General features: G+C 33.2%; 1 protein-coding gene across 1 annotated transcript in view; it reads left to right on the top strand.

Annotated features, from left to right (window-relative positions):
* KCNT2 (potassium sodium-activated channel subfamily T member 2) overlaps nt 1-16,430 on the top strand; it is a 123,230-nt gene that overhangs the window by 83,375 nt on the left and 23,425 nt on the right. Inside the window, exons 17-23 of the mRNA XM_085231521.1 lie at nt 666-815; nt 1,866-2,095; nt 2,939-3,155; nt 4,450-4,555; nt 4,810-4,982; nt 10,295-10,429; nt 14,086-14,197. Coding sequence (XP_085087647.1) covers nt 666-815; nt 1,866-2,095; nt 2,939-3,155; nt 4,450-4,555; nt 4,810-4,982; nt 10,295-10,429; nt 14,086-14,197 — 1,123 coding nt within the window. The remainder of the gene's footprint in view (nt 1-665; nt 816-1,865; nt 2,096-2,938; nt 3,156-4,449; nt 4,556-4,809; nt 4,983-10,294; nt 10,430-14,085; nt 14,198-16,430) is intronic.

Genomic DNA, 16,430 nt, shown 5'->3' with positions numbered 1-16,430 from the left:
AGTTTTGGTGTTAGTAAGGTTTGGAACATTTCCATTAACAATGCATTTGTATAAAGAACGTTAGCTGCACTTAGTAAAGGACCCTTAAAATGATTAATCATTTCTTTTCTTGCACTAGAAAAGAGGATAGTATACAAGGCACAGTAACTAAAAACACCTTCTGGGTAAATACTGAAGACAACAAACAGATGAGCAAACACAGAGAAAAATCTTTCTTACAGATAAAGTGACATAAATCAAATGAGTCCTGCCTACATAAGTTATTTTCAATTATTCTTTACCACTTCAAACAGGAACCAGACAATCTGTGAAGAATCTGAAGAGACTGTCTTTATGAATAGAATGAGCATGCTGTTGGTTTCACCTGTCATCTTTCAATTGCAGTGAATCTACTTCTTATGGTGTGAATGTAATCTAATTCCACCATGTTTCTCCTGGTATTGAAGTACATAATCCAACTATTACTTAGCAGAAAATGCTCTCTATTTCATAAAAATAATCTTCATATTTAAGGTATTATCAAGCTTTGATCTCAGATACTTCTTTCAGATTAGCCCATGGGACCTTTCCAATAGATGTTTATAATTTCTACTGCTAAGTGATAATGCTCTGATTACTAAGAATGGTACATTAAGTTTTAAATTATTCTCTTTATCATGTTTCAGAGAGAGTCAGCAATCATCAGAACAGTGGCAGAAAATGTATGGCAGATGCTCTGGTAATGAGGTGTTTCACATTAACCTGGAAGAAAGTACTTTTTTTGCTGAGTATGAGGGGAAAAGCTTCACATATGCTTCTTTCCATGCACATAAAAAGTATGTTTATTTTCCTCTAAAAGATTGACTTTTAAATTTTACCTCAAATGTAGCTCTGCATTCAAAAGTGCAATATCAGGCATTACTCTGTTTCTGGATTAAAACATCTGGCCACCAATATATTCAATTGTATATTAGGAAATATATTTCATTCAATTGTAACTTCTGTAAGTTACAGTTGGTCATGTAAAGGCTTATATTTGTTCTTTATAGGCAGCTCAGTCTGAGAGAATAGAATATAAAGGATATATAGGATAAGCTTGACAATCATAAAGAACCATACCTTAGACCAGATTAAATCAGAACACAAATCCTTTTCACTTTTTTGGTTTTCAGTGGTTTGATTCAGGAGCCAGCTGGAAATCTGGCACATTCAACTTATGCAAAGCATTCAGTTTTAAGATGATTCCTGCTATATCCTGCTGATTGTTCAAAATATTTTTTCCCCACTTAGATTCAATTTTAAGAACATTAATACATCTTCTTTATGTTCCAGATCATGCATCTTTTTATTCAGTACTGCTGTGTGAATGGAACTTACAGACTTATCAAACTTTGAACGTTGATCTTATTTTCATAATTAATAAGTGACCAAAGATTATTTTAGTTTTAATTCCTTATTTTCTCTCACTAATTAAATAGATTTTTAGAAGTGAATGGCTAAAAATTCTTCAAGTAGTTTCCAGGACATGGAACAATTTAACATGATGAATACACTTTTTTTTACAGAAAGTACCCATTTCTCTATAAATAATTTCTCAGTAGGGATTAATCATCTGATAGAAAAATTAACTGAGGCATCTTTAGTAGAATCTCTGCAGATAAAGAAACACATTGGAATCAGGTACCTATGGATTCATCAGTTTAAAAAAAAATAATGCTTGATGGCCCACTTAGGAGGTAATATTTTTTCAAACATTTGACATCCAAAATTCTGGAAACATTCTATTTGTACAGTATAAAATATACAGAAGGCTCATTTTTGACATAGAAATTCTAGTATATACAGAACTATAAAAAATGAACCATGCCTCTCCTTTTCTAATTAAGGTTTGGAGTCTGTCTGATTGGTGTTAGAAAGGAAGATAACAAAAACATTTTGCTGAATCCAGGTCCTCGGTATATCATGAGTTCTACAGATATATGCTTTTATATAAATATCACCAAAGAAGAGAATTCTGCTTTCAAGAAGCAAGAAAAACACAGAAAAAGACATGAATCAAAATTATCTTATCATGGAGCTTCTAGGTTGCCTGTACACAGTATAATAGCCAGCATGGGTAAGTTAATAGAAAAACATGCCTCACAACATGTTGAATAAACAGTGCATTTCAAGCTTTTAAAAATGTATTCCTATAATTAAGAAATTAAAATAGAATGCAGAAAGTATATTAAACATATTCCCTTTTCTTTTCCTAAAAAGGGTATTTTTCCCTTAACTGTATATATATGTGTGTATATGAATAAATACTTTATAAAGACATCAGAAATTTTTTTTTTTTTTTAGTTTATGGTTTGCAAACACATGAAATAGCATCAATTAATGTATTATAAATTAGTTCAATTCTACATAATGGTAATTGCCATCAAGATTTAACTTCTCTTCCATGCCAAGTTACTAGTTGGTTTTATTACAACAAAGAATCTCCTCCAACCATTACATTTTCTCTCTAATTTCAGGAAATAATATCATGAAATTTAAGTTAAAAAAGAAACAGAAAACTAAAAATTCAGAAGTAAATTAAAAAGTATCAAGAACTCAGGTGCCAACTTCTAATGTAGGTTTTAGAAATATCTAGTGAGTTTGTTACATGTAGGGTCAAGCTTATAATTATTATTAAATGATGTGCATGAATGAAATATGAAATCTACTGGTGATGCATATTAATATGAGTGAATTATACTTGGCATATATATTCATGGTTAGGGATAGTGCAGATGGACAGGAGAAGGCTTCCTCAAGAGTAAATATTTGTTATACTTTAATATGATATACACAGCTAATGGATGCAGTATTCCTTTCAGTCTTTGTCCATGAGGTCTGAAAATCCCTACTATATATGGGAATCTCATTTAAATGTTTTGACAATCACATTGTAAAACCAATTTCAACACTACTTCAGGAACTGTAGCTATCGATTTACAAGACACAGGATGCCGAACATCCAGCGGACCTACACTAGCTCTTCCTTCTGAAGGAGGTAAAGAGGGCAGACGGCCCAGTATAGCACCTGTTCTGGAGGTTGCAGACTCATCCTCACTTCAGGCATGCGACCTACTAAGTGACCAGTCAGAAGATGAAACCACTCCATCTGACGATGAAGTCTCTGCAGGCTTAGAGTATGTATATTTAATGTAAACTAAGAAATGTTATTTGAAACAAGCATGCACAGTTTTTGGACACGCAGATCAATCCAAGAAGTTGTAGCAAGTAAGGCACACAAAGGAAGTATTTCTTTTTAAGAAATGCTGTTGTCTGGTAGCAGAATACTGTTATGCCTATTTTGAAAGAATAAAAACAGATCACGTCCTCCATTTATGGGAGATTTTCTACACGCTGTAATACAGATCTGTGTATAGCAGTTTATAGCATACACATCAAGTGACATTCATGACCGCTTTTCCTACAGTTCATAGTCACTAGGACTAAAGTAAGCTGTAAACAAATGAATACCTCTGTCCTCCCCTGAGAATCAGGTAATTTAACAGGCACACTGAACACTAACATTAAGTACCTGACTTCAAAACATAGGAACAATCCAAAATGTGATATGAGATCACATTATTACATCTAATTTAAAATGTTTGTTAGCACATTAGTGAAAGTAATGCTACATTGCTCACAAAAAAGCAAATCCGGTAACCGCCATTAAAATAAGATAGGCAATTAAGTTTATTGGGATTACTGAAGAGGATATTAAAACTGAAATACTCAATTAAGCCAATGGCTTACCTAGCAGTTTTGCATCCCCAACTTCACTAAGTATGAGAAGCCTCAGGGAAGATCATAAAAATCCAATGAAAAAAAATAATAGAATAAGTCATCTTCAGTCTGCCAACTGAAACAACAGAATATAAAAGGCCTCCTATTTTCTCAGTCTTCCCTGATGGCTCTGGATATTCTTCTGATCACGTACGTGCACCTCCCATTGCAAGTGACAGTCTTCCTCACTATCATATAGTCTTTTATTAAAAATGAAGGCCAATTAGAGATTTCATTTTTGGTAAAAGAAGGTAATGACCTCAGTCATTCTTGAGATTCTGAATGATAAGTGGGGAAGGAAGAGAAACTATCCCGCCATATTTTCTACTTTTCCAACTTTACTTATATTCCAATGTGTTTAAAACTACAGTATATCAGCCCATTTCAAAAAATGCTTGTACAAAAAAAAAAAAAAAAAAAAAAAAGCCAAACAGAATTCCTTCAGTTCACAAAAATATGACAGCTGTCAATACATTTTATAGAATGGATCAAAGGTTTAAATTACATACCTTTGTTCATTTAATATACTTGACTCTTAGTCCACAAATACTTGCTTAACTTAGGCACAGGTACAAGCGTCCCATAAAACAGCTGTATAATGAAATGTGTTTCATTGGCTATACTAAAAAATGTTTCTTTCTATTCTACTAGGTATGCCAAAGGCTATCCTCCTTACTCTCCTTACATTGGAAGTTCTCCCACATTTTGTCATCTTCTGCATGAAAAAGTACCCTTCTGTTGTCTAAGACTAGATAAGGTAAAGGGAGTTTTCTGGTATTGGATAAAACTGCATTCACATTTGTCTATTGCATCTGAACATCTTTTGCTTAGATGTGAGCTTTATCACATACTAAGTTTCTCATACTTTTTCATCTCCAAGCGTTTGCATCTACCTAATCAGGTCTGTTTCAGGTCAGCTGTTACAATTTTCTATTTCTAGTGGTAAAACCTTCCATTCCACTAAACCTCTTTATTCATATCCACTGAACTTGTTTCTCGTTTTAATTTTAGGGGTGCCAGCATAACTACTATGAAGACGCCAAAGCCTACGGATTCAAAAATAAATTGATTATTGTTGCAGCAGAAACTGCTGGAAATGGCTTATATAATTTTATCGTTCCACTTAGAGCTTATTACAGACCGAAAAAAGAACTCAATCCCATTGTATTACTCCTGGATAACCCGTATGTAGATTTTAAATATATTTCTATCTTTTTTTTTTTCTTTGTGATACATTTTAAAATCATTTTATCATTACTTTAATAGGTGATCACTCTTCAGATGGCCAACTTAAAATCAAAAACATTATGGCACGTACATCTTTGCAAAAAGTGAAAAAATACAGAACCTATATTGCTATATACAAAACTGACTTTCTCCTGACTGTAAATGGCTGTATTACATTCTAATGTCCTTATTCTTCACAGGTGATGTTTCAGTGAAATATTAGAATATTTAAAGTAATATGAATAGTTGCTAAAATTAACTTCGTAAGCTCTGTAAAAAAGTCAATTAGTGTAACATTTTTGTATCTATGAAACTGCACTTCAAACACTGCTTTTACAACAAGTCATTTAATAGCATTATTTGGGATATTTGTCATAATTTTAGATTCTAAGATAAGTAGCTCTTTAGGCCAGTAGGATCCACCTTCTAATTCCCTTTCTCTGCAATAACATGAGCCCATAATATTGTTGTTAATACCATATCTGTGTGGAGATTGCTAAAATTATTAGCCTTTTTTTCACTAGCTTTTTAAAATTTAAGAAAAAACCTTCTGACAAGAGTACTGCATTAATAATCTGAACTTAAATAATTTACTTTTCGGGGGGAAGTAGGGGGGTGGGGAGGAGGCTGGGGGAGAACCATAGTACTTCTTAAGAACTTGCAATTGCAGCTCTTTGGTACTGCTTACATACTTAGAACCACAATTTGGAAGACACAAAAATGGAAGTTAGCCAGATAAGAAATATGAGGTTGAACTACGACTTAACGAAATTACATCAGAAGATGTGCTGTACAGATACTGATACTAAAGTGACACTTTGGTTTGCATATATACGCTCTGCTTTATTACAAGCAATTTTTTATGCAAAGATCTGCAATGAAGTGTTCTATTTTAGCCTCAAACAGCTTTTAAATGAAGCTGTATGCACTTGTGTTTGCAAAGCAAAGGTTTTAAGTGTATATATGTTATGGCATAAAATGAATTACATGATTTGGTGAAAGCTTGAATTGCTCTTTAAAGATTTCTGGTTTTTAAAGTTTGTTACAAACCGATGCTTAATCTGTGATGTGAACATACAATGCCCTCTAGTGCTTCCTATCTTTTCCACAACGGTTAGCTTGAACTATCACACTTCAGTGCTATAATTTTACACCTAAAATTCCTTTTTAATGGCAAAAAGTTTTGGCTGATAATTAAGTTAGAATCCTTATTTCTGTACCTTGTACACTGCATTTGCAGTGGCTCCTCCCAGCATTCAGTGGGTTGCAGAGTCCCGCCTGAAAAGCCAGCATGCTTTCTATACACATATTAGGCTGAGTTCTCGGTGCCATTCAAGTCAACTGGTGTTTTGCTATTTCTTTCACTGGACTCAGGAATCCAACCACCTTTGATGGACCTGCCTATGCCTTTTTGTTGAAATCCTTTTTTCTTTTTATCAACCCACTATTACAGTATGCCTATTCTGTTACCTATATGTGGCATTTTTTGAGATTTCAGTTTCTCAGTATGCAAGAAGAAATCCAGTAAAATTTATGAATAAAGAAACAAAAAAACTTCATTTCACACACTGTTTTTAAAATAATATTTTTCTTCAAAATTTTTCTCATTAACCTAAATCAGAGTTATTAGCTAAAACTCAAAGATTCTACTTCACATTTTCATTAAGTTTTCACTGCTTATTTTAAGTATCCCTAATTCATGCACTGGAATACAACTTGGCAGAGTATCTTTGAAATCAATAATTCATTTTTATATTTGAAATTGTACTGTGCCATAAATTTTCTGATTTAAGAGGTGCATTTATTAATAAGCATGTGATCATTCTGATCATCCTTTATGATTACTGCACTGTTAATTCACAGTTTTCTACAATCTTATTACCTGTGTAAAGAGATAATACTTCCAAGGGTTTTTTTTATTTTTGTTTTTTTGAAATTAACAAACCACCATCCAAACTATCTGTTTTTTTTTTTTGAAGTATTTTAGAAGAGATGCTGCTGTTGTGATATTGTGTTTCATTTTGTAATCCCATCTGCTGCTTAGGCCAGATATGCATTTTCTGGATGCAATCTGTTGGTTTCCAATGGTTTACTACATGGTGGGCTCTATCGACAAGTAGGTGAAGTAACTGTTAGAAAACATTGTAGTGGTCAGTGGCTTGTTTTGTGTATTGTCATTGCATGCCTACGTGTGCGTTATATTTGAAGATGATCTATCTGCATGCATGGTTTGTGTGTCTGTGTGCTATAGTTTGAGATTCCAAATTTCTGACTTCTAAAGGATATTGTTTGTAAAAAGTATGACAGGGAACACCGTTTAGTATCTTCAAAACCCAAACATTAACATTTATTTTATTAGTACGTCTCTAGAATTTGCCAGGTAATAGCACTGATTCTAGTGACATCCTTTATCATTTACAGATTAGGGCTGTGTAAAATAGCTATAGAATGCAAACAACACTAAAACTAATGAGTTTAAATGTGTCCAACAGTCTTAATTTTCCTCTACATAAAATATTCGCCTACTCCTATATTTGTCTTCAGAAATTCTGCTGGCATATATTTGCATCTCTAAGCTTAGCAACATAGATTTAATGTAAAAATCAGACAGAAATGACAAAGGGGAGAGAGGAGCAATGACTCATTAGCATTTTAGTAAGCTCATGTGCCTAGAGTGTCAAATCAAAGTAGAAAATAGCTTGCTTCACTACGTGGCTGCTTTTGAGGGGGGCTGCAAGGCCATAATACTCATTCTCCACACAGACATCAAATAATTTATTTCCTGCCCAGAAGTAGCAGAATCTATTTTTTCAATGAAAATTTTAAATATTCAACATTTTAAAAATTTCATCCTGTTTTAACAGGGGCTTTAAAGCTACTTTTAATAGTGATAGAGCTACAGATTTGTCTTGGCAATATCTTGATCACTGTGAGATCTGCAGTGGATCTATAGACATGTTTTTCACTTACTACATGTATTTTTCTAAAGCAAAAATGTGTCTTGGGTTGTTAATAGCTACTATTTTTTTTAAAGTCTTTATCCTATAAAAGTTACAGAAAATTCATAGAAGCAGACTAATTGAATTAACTCACAGTATCTAAAGTAATTAATAAACCTTAGACCATTTTTAATTAGCTTGGAAGATTAAATTCTGATAAAAATTACTGGGTTTACTTTCAAAAGAAAGTCACTAAATGCTTCCCTACAGGTTTTTTTTCAATTGTTCTGAGGTGTGTCTTATTTATTTTTATTTTTAAGAAATGAATGCATAAACCTGAGGACTACAGTCTATCAAAGACATTACTAGGCAAAATTCTTTTGTTTGCAGTACTGTTAACATGAACTTATGCATCAAATCTGACAATGCAGTCATTTTAAAATACATTCAGATTCTGTAGTTTATTTTTTGACATCTACGTTCATCAGTAATGAGATTTTATATTTATTCTGTGTTTTCTTAAATGTTTTAAAATCATATATAACCGATAGAAATCAATCATGTTTAGCTAAATGCTACAATGTAAAATATACAGAGTACCTTTCTTAATGTCTCTGGAATTCATTTCCAATGCATTTAATAACGCCACCTGCTACCTTTCAAATACATAATACATTTGTCCTATGGTCACTTGGCATGAAATGTCACCAAGTTGAAGAGAAAACCACAAAAAGATTACTCATATATACCACTCCTTTTTTGCTAGAAGCAAGTAGCCTGCAGAAAAACATCTTTACAGAAATCCATAGCTTGAATGAACTTCATCAAAATGTACCAAGTTAGCAGAAACATCTACAGACTTCAAGTGTAAAAGATGTGAGATATGTAACTGATCAGATTCCAGTAGTGCATGAATCTGTTAAATATTAAGAAATATTGATAATGGAATTATAAAAATACTTACTAGAATTCTAACTCCCCACATCTTTAAAAGTAACTCAAAGTAGTAGTACAACAAAAAAAAAAAGAATAGTTTTTTCATCACTGAAATGCAGAAAATATAGTTGCATTTTAGAATATGCTTCTATTTTACTGCTAGTTCAGTGTTATATTACTGCTATTTCAGTAATTAAATTACTCAGAGAAAGGTCAGGTTTCCACATATGCACTGACATTCTTAATATAGATCATACAATTTTTCTTTTAATAGTCAACCACCAGTTAAACTGCAGTTTCAAAAATTATACCATGCATTTGTTTTGGAAGAACACATATAAAATGTAAAATAAACACCAATAATGTGTATCCTTTTCCTTATTCTAAAATTTATAGATTTACAGATTTATAATTGGGTATGTAAATCTTAGGAGCCTTAGAAGATCACTGAGAACAATAGGAATTTAATCAATATAATTAAGACAATATTACAGATGAGATCAACTGCCAAATGAGAAGCAATTCTAATGACAAAATAGCTTTTCTTCCTTGGAAGTAAACAGAATGATGCGAAAAATGTAGCTTTTCAATTTCCCCTGGAAACCATGAAATACCCTTTCTTCTCATTTTCACTTAAGAGTTGCTTGGTTCCCAGCAGCTTTTATTACAGAAACAAAAACAAAAACCAACCAAAGGAAAAAAAAAAAAACCTTTCTGAAACTTTTCCAGAATTGTTTTAAAAGTAACTTTTCCCACAGAAACTAACAACCAAAATGTGCTTCCAAAATATGCTTATTTTAGACATAAGGCACGCTGGCAACTGTAACTTAGTTGTCAGAGGTGGTTTTCTGTGGTCAAACTTCACAGGAGATATTGTCCAGTAGGTGAAATGTTCTACTGAGGTACAGCTGATCCTAAAGGCATTGCAACAACAGCCTGATAGATAAAAGAGGGGCTTTTCTGATGTTCCCTTAGAACCCTTATTAACATTTTGAAACTGAAACATAAATGTGGTAAAGAGCAAGCATTTTAGATCCATTTATTGCCAAAAATAATGAAGCAAGTTGATGAAACATGTAAGGACATACAGTCTTTCCATGTAACTGTTAAAGGCTCATTTTAATTTCTGAAATACTTCTACAATTTTAGGAAGAGGAGACTGGCCGTAACAACCTGAAGTGTATTCTCTATGACTTCAAAGAAAACAATTCATATTCTATTCTCTCAATTCATATTTTTGACACAGACTATACTAGAAGTTATAGTATGTACATGGAGTTGCAGGGAACCAGCAACTCAACATGATTTGTCAGTACCAACCCTCACTAATCTTTTAAGCATTTCAAGTTTAAGTGACTTGTTCATTTCTTTCTCCCTCTTTCTCTTCACAAAAGCCTAGATGACTTATTAAGATGTGGGGTCACCTTTGCAGCTAATATGGTGGTGGTGGACAAAGAAAGTACAATGAGTGCTGAGGAGGACTACATGGCAGATGCTAAGACCATTGTAAATGTTCAAACACTCTTCAGGTAAGAGATTTTTTGCAGTCTCTTCTTACATATTCATTAATCATGAAGTACCTAAGAATGCATTCTGTATTCAGACTAGGATGTTGTTTTTATTTTTGTTTCCCCTTTCTTTTCACATGGCAAAAAACCTTAGCTATAAACTGTTTCTTGGCATAACTCTCTTGAAATCTCAGACAAAAGTCATCCCCAAACGGGAGGATAATTTCTAATTTTCAGGTTTATAGGAAAGGAACAAATGCTACTTTTGAAAACAGGTCAAAAAAAACTCCCACATTTTTCTTAGTGCAGCTGTTCTTGTGCTAAAGACAATTCAAAAAACAGATCCTTCTAAAGCAGCAGCTTATGCATCAGTATGAAGTTAATTGTGTATAAATTTTGAATACTAATTTTTCAACAGAAATCAGATTTTCAGTGCAGTATTACCTGTGACAATAGCATATTCAGAGTCAGGAAGGAATTTCTGAATTCAGAGTGAAAAATTGTAAGTCTAGGAAAGCGACTAAGAAAGCAGTGCTGTGACAAAGAGTTCACAGACCTCCTGATCATTTGAGAACATCTCCTGATTAAAGCTATGCTTCATGTAAGTATCTCAATTCAACAAGTACCAAATGGTAGAAGTCACGTTACACAGTTTGATCTTTGAAAAACACCCACAAACAAAAGCAGACATATACACTATACAGACAGCTAAGAAATGCTTCCCTGATCTACTGCTTAAGTCCAAAACCTACTAAAGTTTGGTCAAGAAAAATAAGCATGTGAAATCCAAAGTATTTCAACATTTTTTTCCCCCCAGCTGTGTAGTTGATTAGTGCTAGCATGACTGCATGCACTCCAAAAGAAGCAAAATCTATGCTACATAAGAAGTTTTATTTCTGGCTATTTCAACTTTGAGATTTTGAATTTGCATTTGATTTTAACACAGATGCATCTCAATTACATATCAAATATAGAAATTATAATTAATTAAAACTTAATTCATGGAACATTCAAGAGTAATAATAACCACATTGTGCTAGGATATCTCACTGAGGCAATGATATGCATCACTAAGATTTCCAGAAATATTTTTTCCCCAAATATAAAACTGAAGAATTGAATGAATAGTAAATAAAATTTGTTAAGTAGGAGTTGATTTTTCCCATAGTTGTGTTCTACCTAGTCCAACACTAAAAAAATAAAATCACAATATTACTTTACATATAATAGATATCCAACTAGTAAAATGTGCTGTATAACCATTCAATTTTCCTGCACAATGGCTACAACTAAATGACAGCTGTAACTCACGTATGAAACATACAACTGCTCAGTATAATTCTAAGACTGCATAGCCCTTTTTAGAAATACAAAATAAATAAAAATAAACATTTTAAGAATTAACACCGTTTTCAGAAAACCTTGTCAACTTTGTAAACTGTTCTGTTTTGCCTCTTTTCCTGAATTTACTCCTCCTCAAACACAATGTATTCACTGTATTTTTACATGATATCAAAGTTGCAGGGATAACTAAGATGCAGGAATAACTAAGTTTTTCAAAGCAGTGTAAAGTAGTGACATTCATCTGTTCCGTAGAAGAAATTACATTCATCACATGAACATAACTTTATAAATTAACTCTAAGATCTTTAAAGTTTTCTTGTTATCTAGTAATATCTGTAACAAACTAATGAAGAAGATGATGGACATGGTGGAGCGCAAAGGCAGTGAACAAAAACTATAGTATTAAATTAAAGATATTACATCACTGGAATTTTGCTAATACACGCTGTTCTCAAACGTATTTACACGAATGAAAAAGATTCCAACTGAGTCCTAAGAAATAAAGCTATTCAGAAAATATAATTTTATCTAAATCTCATTGACTCATATCAGCTGACCTCATTATGGATTGCAGGCAGTCCTGAAGAGATGATGCAAGTGAGTGCACTGCACTGTAATGCTGTTTGGCCTAAGATGCCAATTCTAATAAGCCTCTTTTGGCATTATTCCTTGATTTACATGAATTACTAGTCTTGTTTAGTGAGAAGAATTTATCCCCATCCAGCTTTGCTTAGGAGATGGATGTGTTGTTTATAACATGATAGTTATTAGCACCTTTAAAGATAGAAGTTGTTTCATACCAATTAAAATTCTGACACAACACTAACTTATCAGATTTATAGTTAAAAGGAGCAAAGAGGTGCAACTCAAACAGTTATATCAAATTAAAAAGGAAATTTTTAATCCTTTGGATGGAAAAGAACAAATCAGCATAAACAAACAAACAAACAAACAAACAACCCTGAAAACAGAAGGAAGAAGAAAAGAGAAATCTCTGCAAAGAATAGGCCGGTCCTGTTGAAAGCTTGCAGACAGTGCCTTAAACTAGGGTTAAGGGGCAATCTTGTTTTGACAATCTCTAATGTTTTTTCTCCCTGTTTCCACTGGAGGGCACTCTTAAATAAGAGGTATGATTTTTTACCAATAGCACGTTTGTAGCATCTTTTGTAATCTTCTTTGATAACTTGGTGATTAACTAAATCCATCTGTAGCAGAAACCTAGTAACTTGCAAATCTTCTTCAGATTGTGTACATTTTATCATTAGTTGTTTAATTTGCTTTTAGTCCTAAATATTATACTGTTTTTCAAACCTGAACGCTGGTCCATTAACACAACAATACCAGAAAAAATTTCCAGCCAGTAGAAACTTCAGTAATTATATGCTACATGATACACAATTAACACAGAAAATAACAGAATTTAAAGAGGAAATATGTTCTTCCTCTGGACTTTTTCCTTAGGTTAGTTAAGAAATAGAAGTTCATATGTACAGAGTATTTTCAAGACTTTCATTTGTATCCTATATTAAAAAATAAATAAATGAACTCATACCATAGTTGCAACTCAAGTGTGTGTTTACCATGTATTTAACCTATGTATGTAGGCTCTATTCTCTGAGGGCTTAATCTTTAGTAGAATGTAATAGCCTTTATATAACTACTGCACTAGCTAAACTGCCACAGAAAATACTGAACATACACAGAACTTTTCAAGCTACAGTGCAAACAAAATGTCATTAAGTGATGTCATTCAGATTCTCAGCTAGTTTACCAATTCCATTTTCTCTTCTATGATCACAATATTTGGTTATTCACAGGAACAGAACTGCTAACATAACTATGTCCAACATTTCTATAATCATATAATTTAATTTATATTAAACAGACATAGATACAGACAGAAAGAAACTGCAGTAAGATGCCATTAAGACACATACTGCTAGGTAGTTTTTGAAATACATTTTGCCAGATTTAGGCTCTACATAAATTATTATTTCAGTGAAGTTCATCCCTACAAAACTGAGGACAAGGACTAAAAATTTGAAAAAATGCAACCGTGCAATCCATTTGACATTACCTCACTAAGGTCAGGTTCCAAGAAAAGCACATAAAATGATTGATGATTGCCATGTATTACTGGTATAATAGGACAAATTTAGAGCCTTATATCAGAGTCTATTATGAGCGTTTTATGCTGCCAAAAAAAGACTTAAATTTTCCGGTGCTTAATTAAAAACATGGACATGAACACGAGTCACAGCATTATGTAGAGCCTTGCATTTGTGAACTGTTCTAATTAAAGCTTAAAACTGCAACATTCTTTTGAAATACAGGTTGTTCTCAAGCCTAAGCATCATCACAGAGCTAACTCACCCCGCCAATATGAGATTCATGCAATTCAGAGCCAAAGACTGCTATTCTCTTGCTTTATCCAAACTGGAAAAGGTAAGTAAGGAGGTCTCTAAAATGTAGAAAACAGTTTAATATACTAAACACTTAATACATTCACATGTCCTAGAATAATGCAGTTTGTATTCCAATTTGATGTAAAAGTGTTGTAATCACATATCCTGTTAGCATTTTCATTTATCTGGTAGTCATCATGACATATTTGAGAGCACCAGTTCTCTTTCATAGTGCGGTCCTACTGATGGTAAGGATAGTAACGCTGCTTAAACATTGACAAACCCATATAGGCTCATGTATGTTTGGCATTTTCAAGTTATCAAACAGAGAGGCTGTAAGGAAGTAAGCCGAGTTTAATTTGCATAGGAACATGTGATCCCAGGCTCCAAGATCCAAGATACTATTGCTAGATAGTAACTTCGGCTATCTGCTTAACTTGGTCAATTCCAGGACAAACCTTTTTTTCAGAGATGGTGATCTGACTGACTTACCTCTACAGTCTAGAAAACTTTCAGTATTGTTTTCACTATCTCACAGGCCAAATTCTGAGTTACTTCATGAGATTAAGACAAATGCTATCATGACACCAGTCTTCGAAACAGACTTTTTCATTCCAGTCACTCCCCATCCCCTACTTGCTAGTAATCTAGATATACTACCAATTTCTTCATGTCATATGTCTTAGTTACTTTAGAGAAATCTGAGTTCATTTCAAGTCATTTTTATTATGCAGAAGTAACATAAAACTCCAATTTCCTAGCTGCACAGAGAGTGCCCTAGAATCTGGGTGTAAATTTGAAAATTTCAAGTATTTTCACTATTTACTGTGTAACGCTGACATAGTGTTGGCAAGTGCTCATGCAATGTATTATGTAATGGAAAAGCACCTTTTCACACAAGTTTATCTTCACAGGCCAGTTCCCAGTATCTTATACAAGAATGGAACTCTTTGTAAATTCAGCTTATTTAGATGAGACAGGATGATAAGTTTTATTACAATCAACTCTATTCACTATCGTGCGTACATGTTGACCAAAAGACGCAAATATGTAGGTGATATTTTGTGATTTTTTGGTCTTTGCCTAAAACAGAAGGATAGCTTAAATCTTATTTAGGTAGTGTTTTGATTTGCACAAAATTGAGAATCATAAAAAAGCTAGGCAGAAACTGTTATGAAGAGAGGAACAGCTTGCATTGGGAGGCGTATTTTCATTTGTATTACCTCACTCCCTGTACCATAAAGGTTTGCACCCATGATTCCTACATTTTAGCACTCCTCTCCTCTCCCCTCAGTGCTAACTGCAGAAGAATTAAGCTGGAACTGGCTGGAATCATGCACTGCTAGTTTATGTAGGGCATCAAGTGCCAACAGCTGAAAGATCTTCAATATTGTGTTCTAACCTAGTTATGTCCTTGGTGCACTATTATCTACTACACATGTTATTTATTTTAAACATACTCCCTTAATATGCAAAACTTATGACTAGGGGGAGCAAGGATAGCAGTAGCTTCTTTTCCAGTATGCGGTATCTACAGTTCAAAAACCTTAGTTCTCCATTTGTTTTAGATAAAGAAAAAATATGAGGTGACCATTACCCTTCCTTAAAGAGAATGCCCTGGATGATTAAATACCACAGGTTTCAATGGAAGGATAAAAACTCTAAACTTTAAACGATCTTTTAAAGTATGCGCAACCCTGTGTATATTTCATCGTACAATACTCTAATTTTATATCCTCCACCAGCATAAGTATATACACACTAGTGAGCAAAAATCTATCTATAATAGCTGCCTATTTGGTGTGACACACACAAAGACAGTTTGTTTTTCTCAACTTCAGTTAAAGATAAAACACACTGTCTTCATTTCTTTTTAGTACAGTTCTGATGTGAAGCAGATCTGAAGTAACATTAAACAATAAAAGCATAAATAATAAGGATGCACATTTTGCTGCTGAATTGAGATCTGTAGATAGCAGTTTCAGATCAACAATTAAAAATGAATCTGTTCTTGCTAAAAAACCAGAACAGAAGCAATTAGGAAAAAAGTCTAAGAAACCATAAAGTACTGCAGAGGTGGAGTGATAATAATAATAATAATAATAATCCCAAATCAATCATATAAAGAAAGGGACTAAAAAGAGGTTTCTGTGACTATATTTCAATCAGCTGTATCTCACACGGGCAACAACGAGTGTTTATAAGAACTAGCAATGTACTTGACTGTTCTCTGTAGCAAGCCACTGAACTTTATCACATTTATGTTTTTGGAT

This window comes from Meleagris gallopavo, chromosome 10 (assembly GCF_905368555.1).
Source record: "Meleagris gallopavo chromosome 10, MGAL_WU_HG_1.1, whole genome shotgun sequence".
In the NCBI taxonomy this organism is placed as follows: Eukaryota; Metazoa; Chordata; class Aves; order Galliformes; family Phasianidae; genus Meleagris; species Meleagris gallopavo.
Note: the sequence above shows the minus strand (reverse complement) of the source record. Positions and strands in the feature narration are given on the sequence as shown.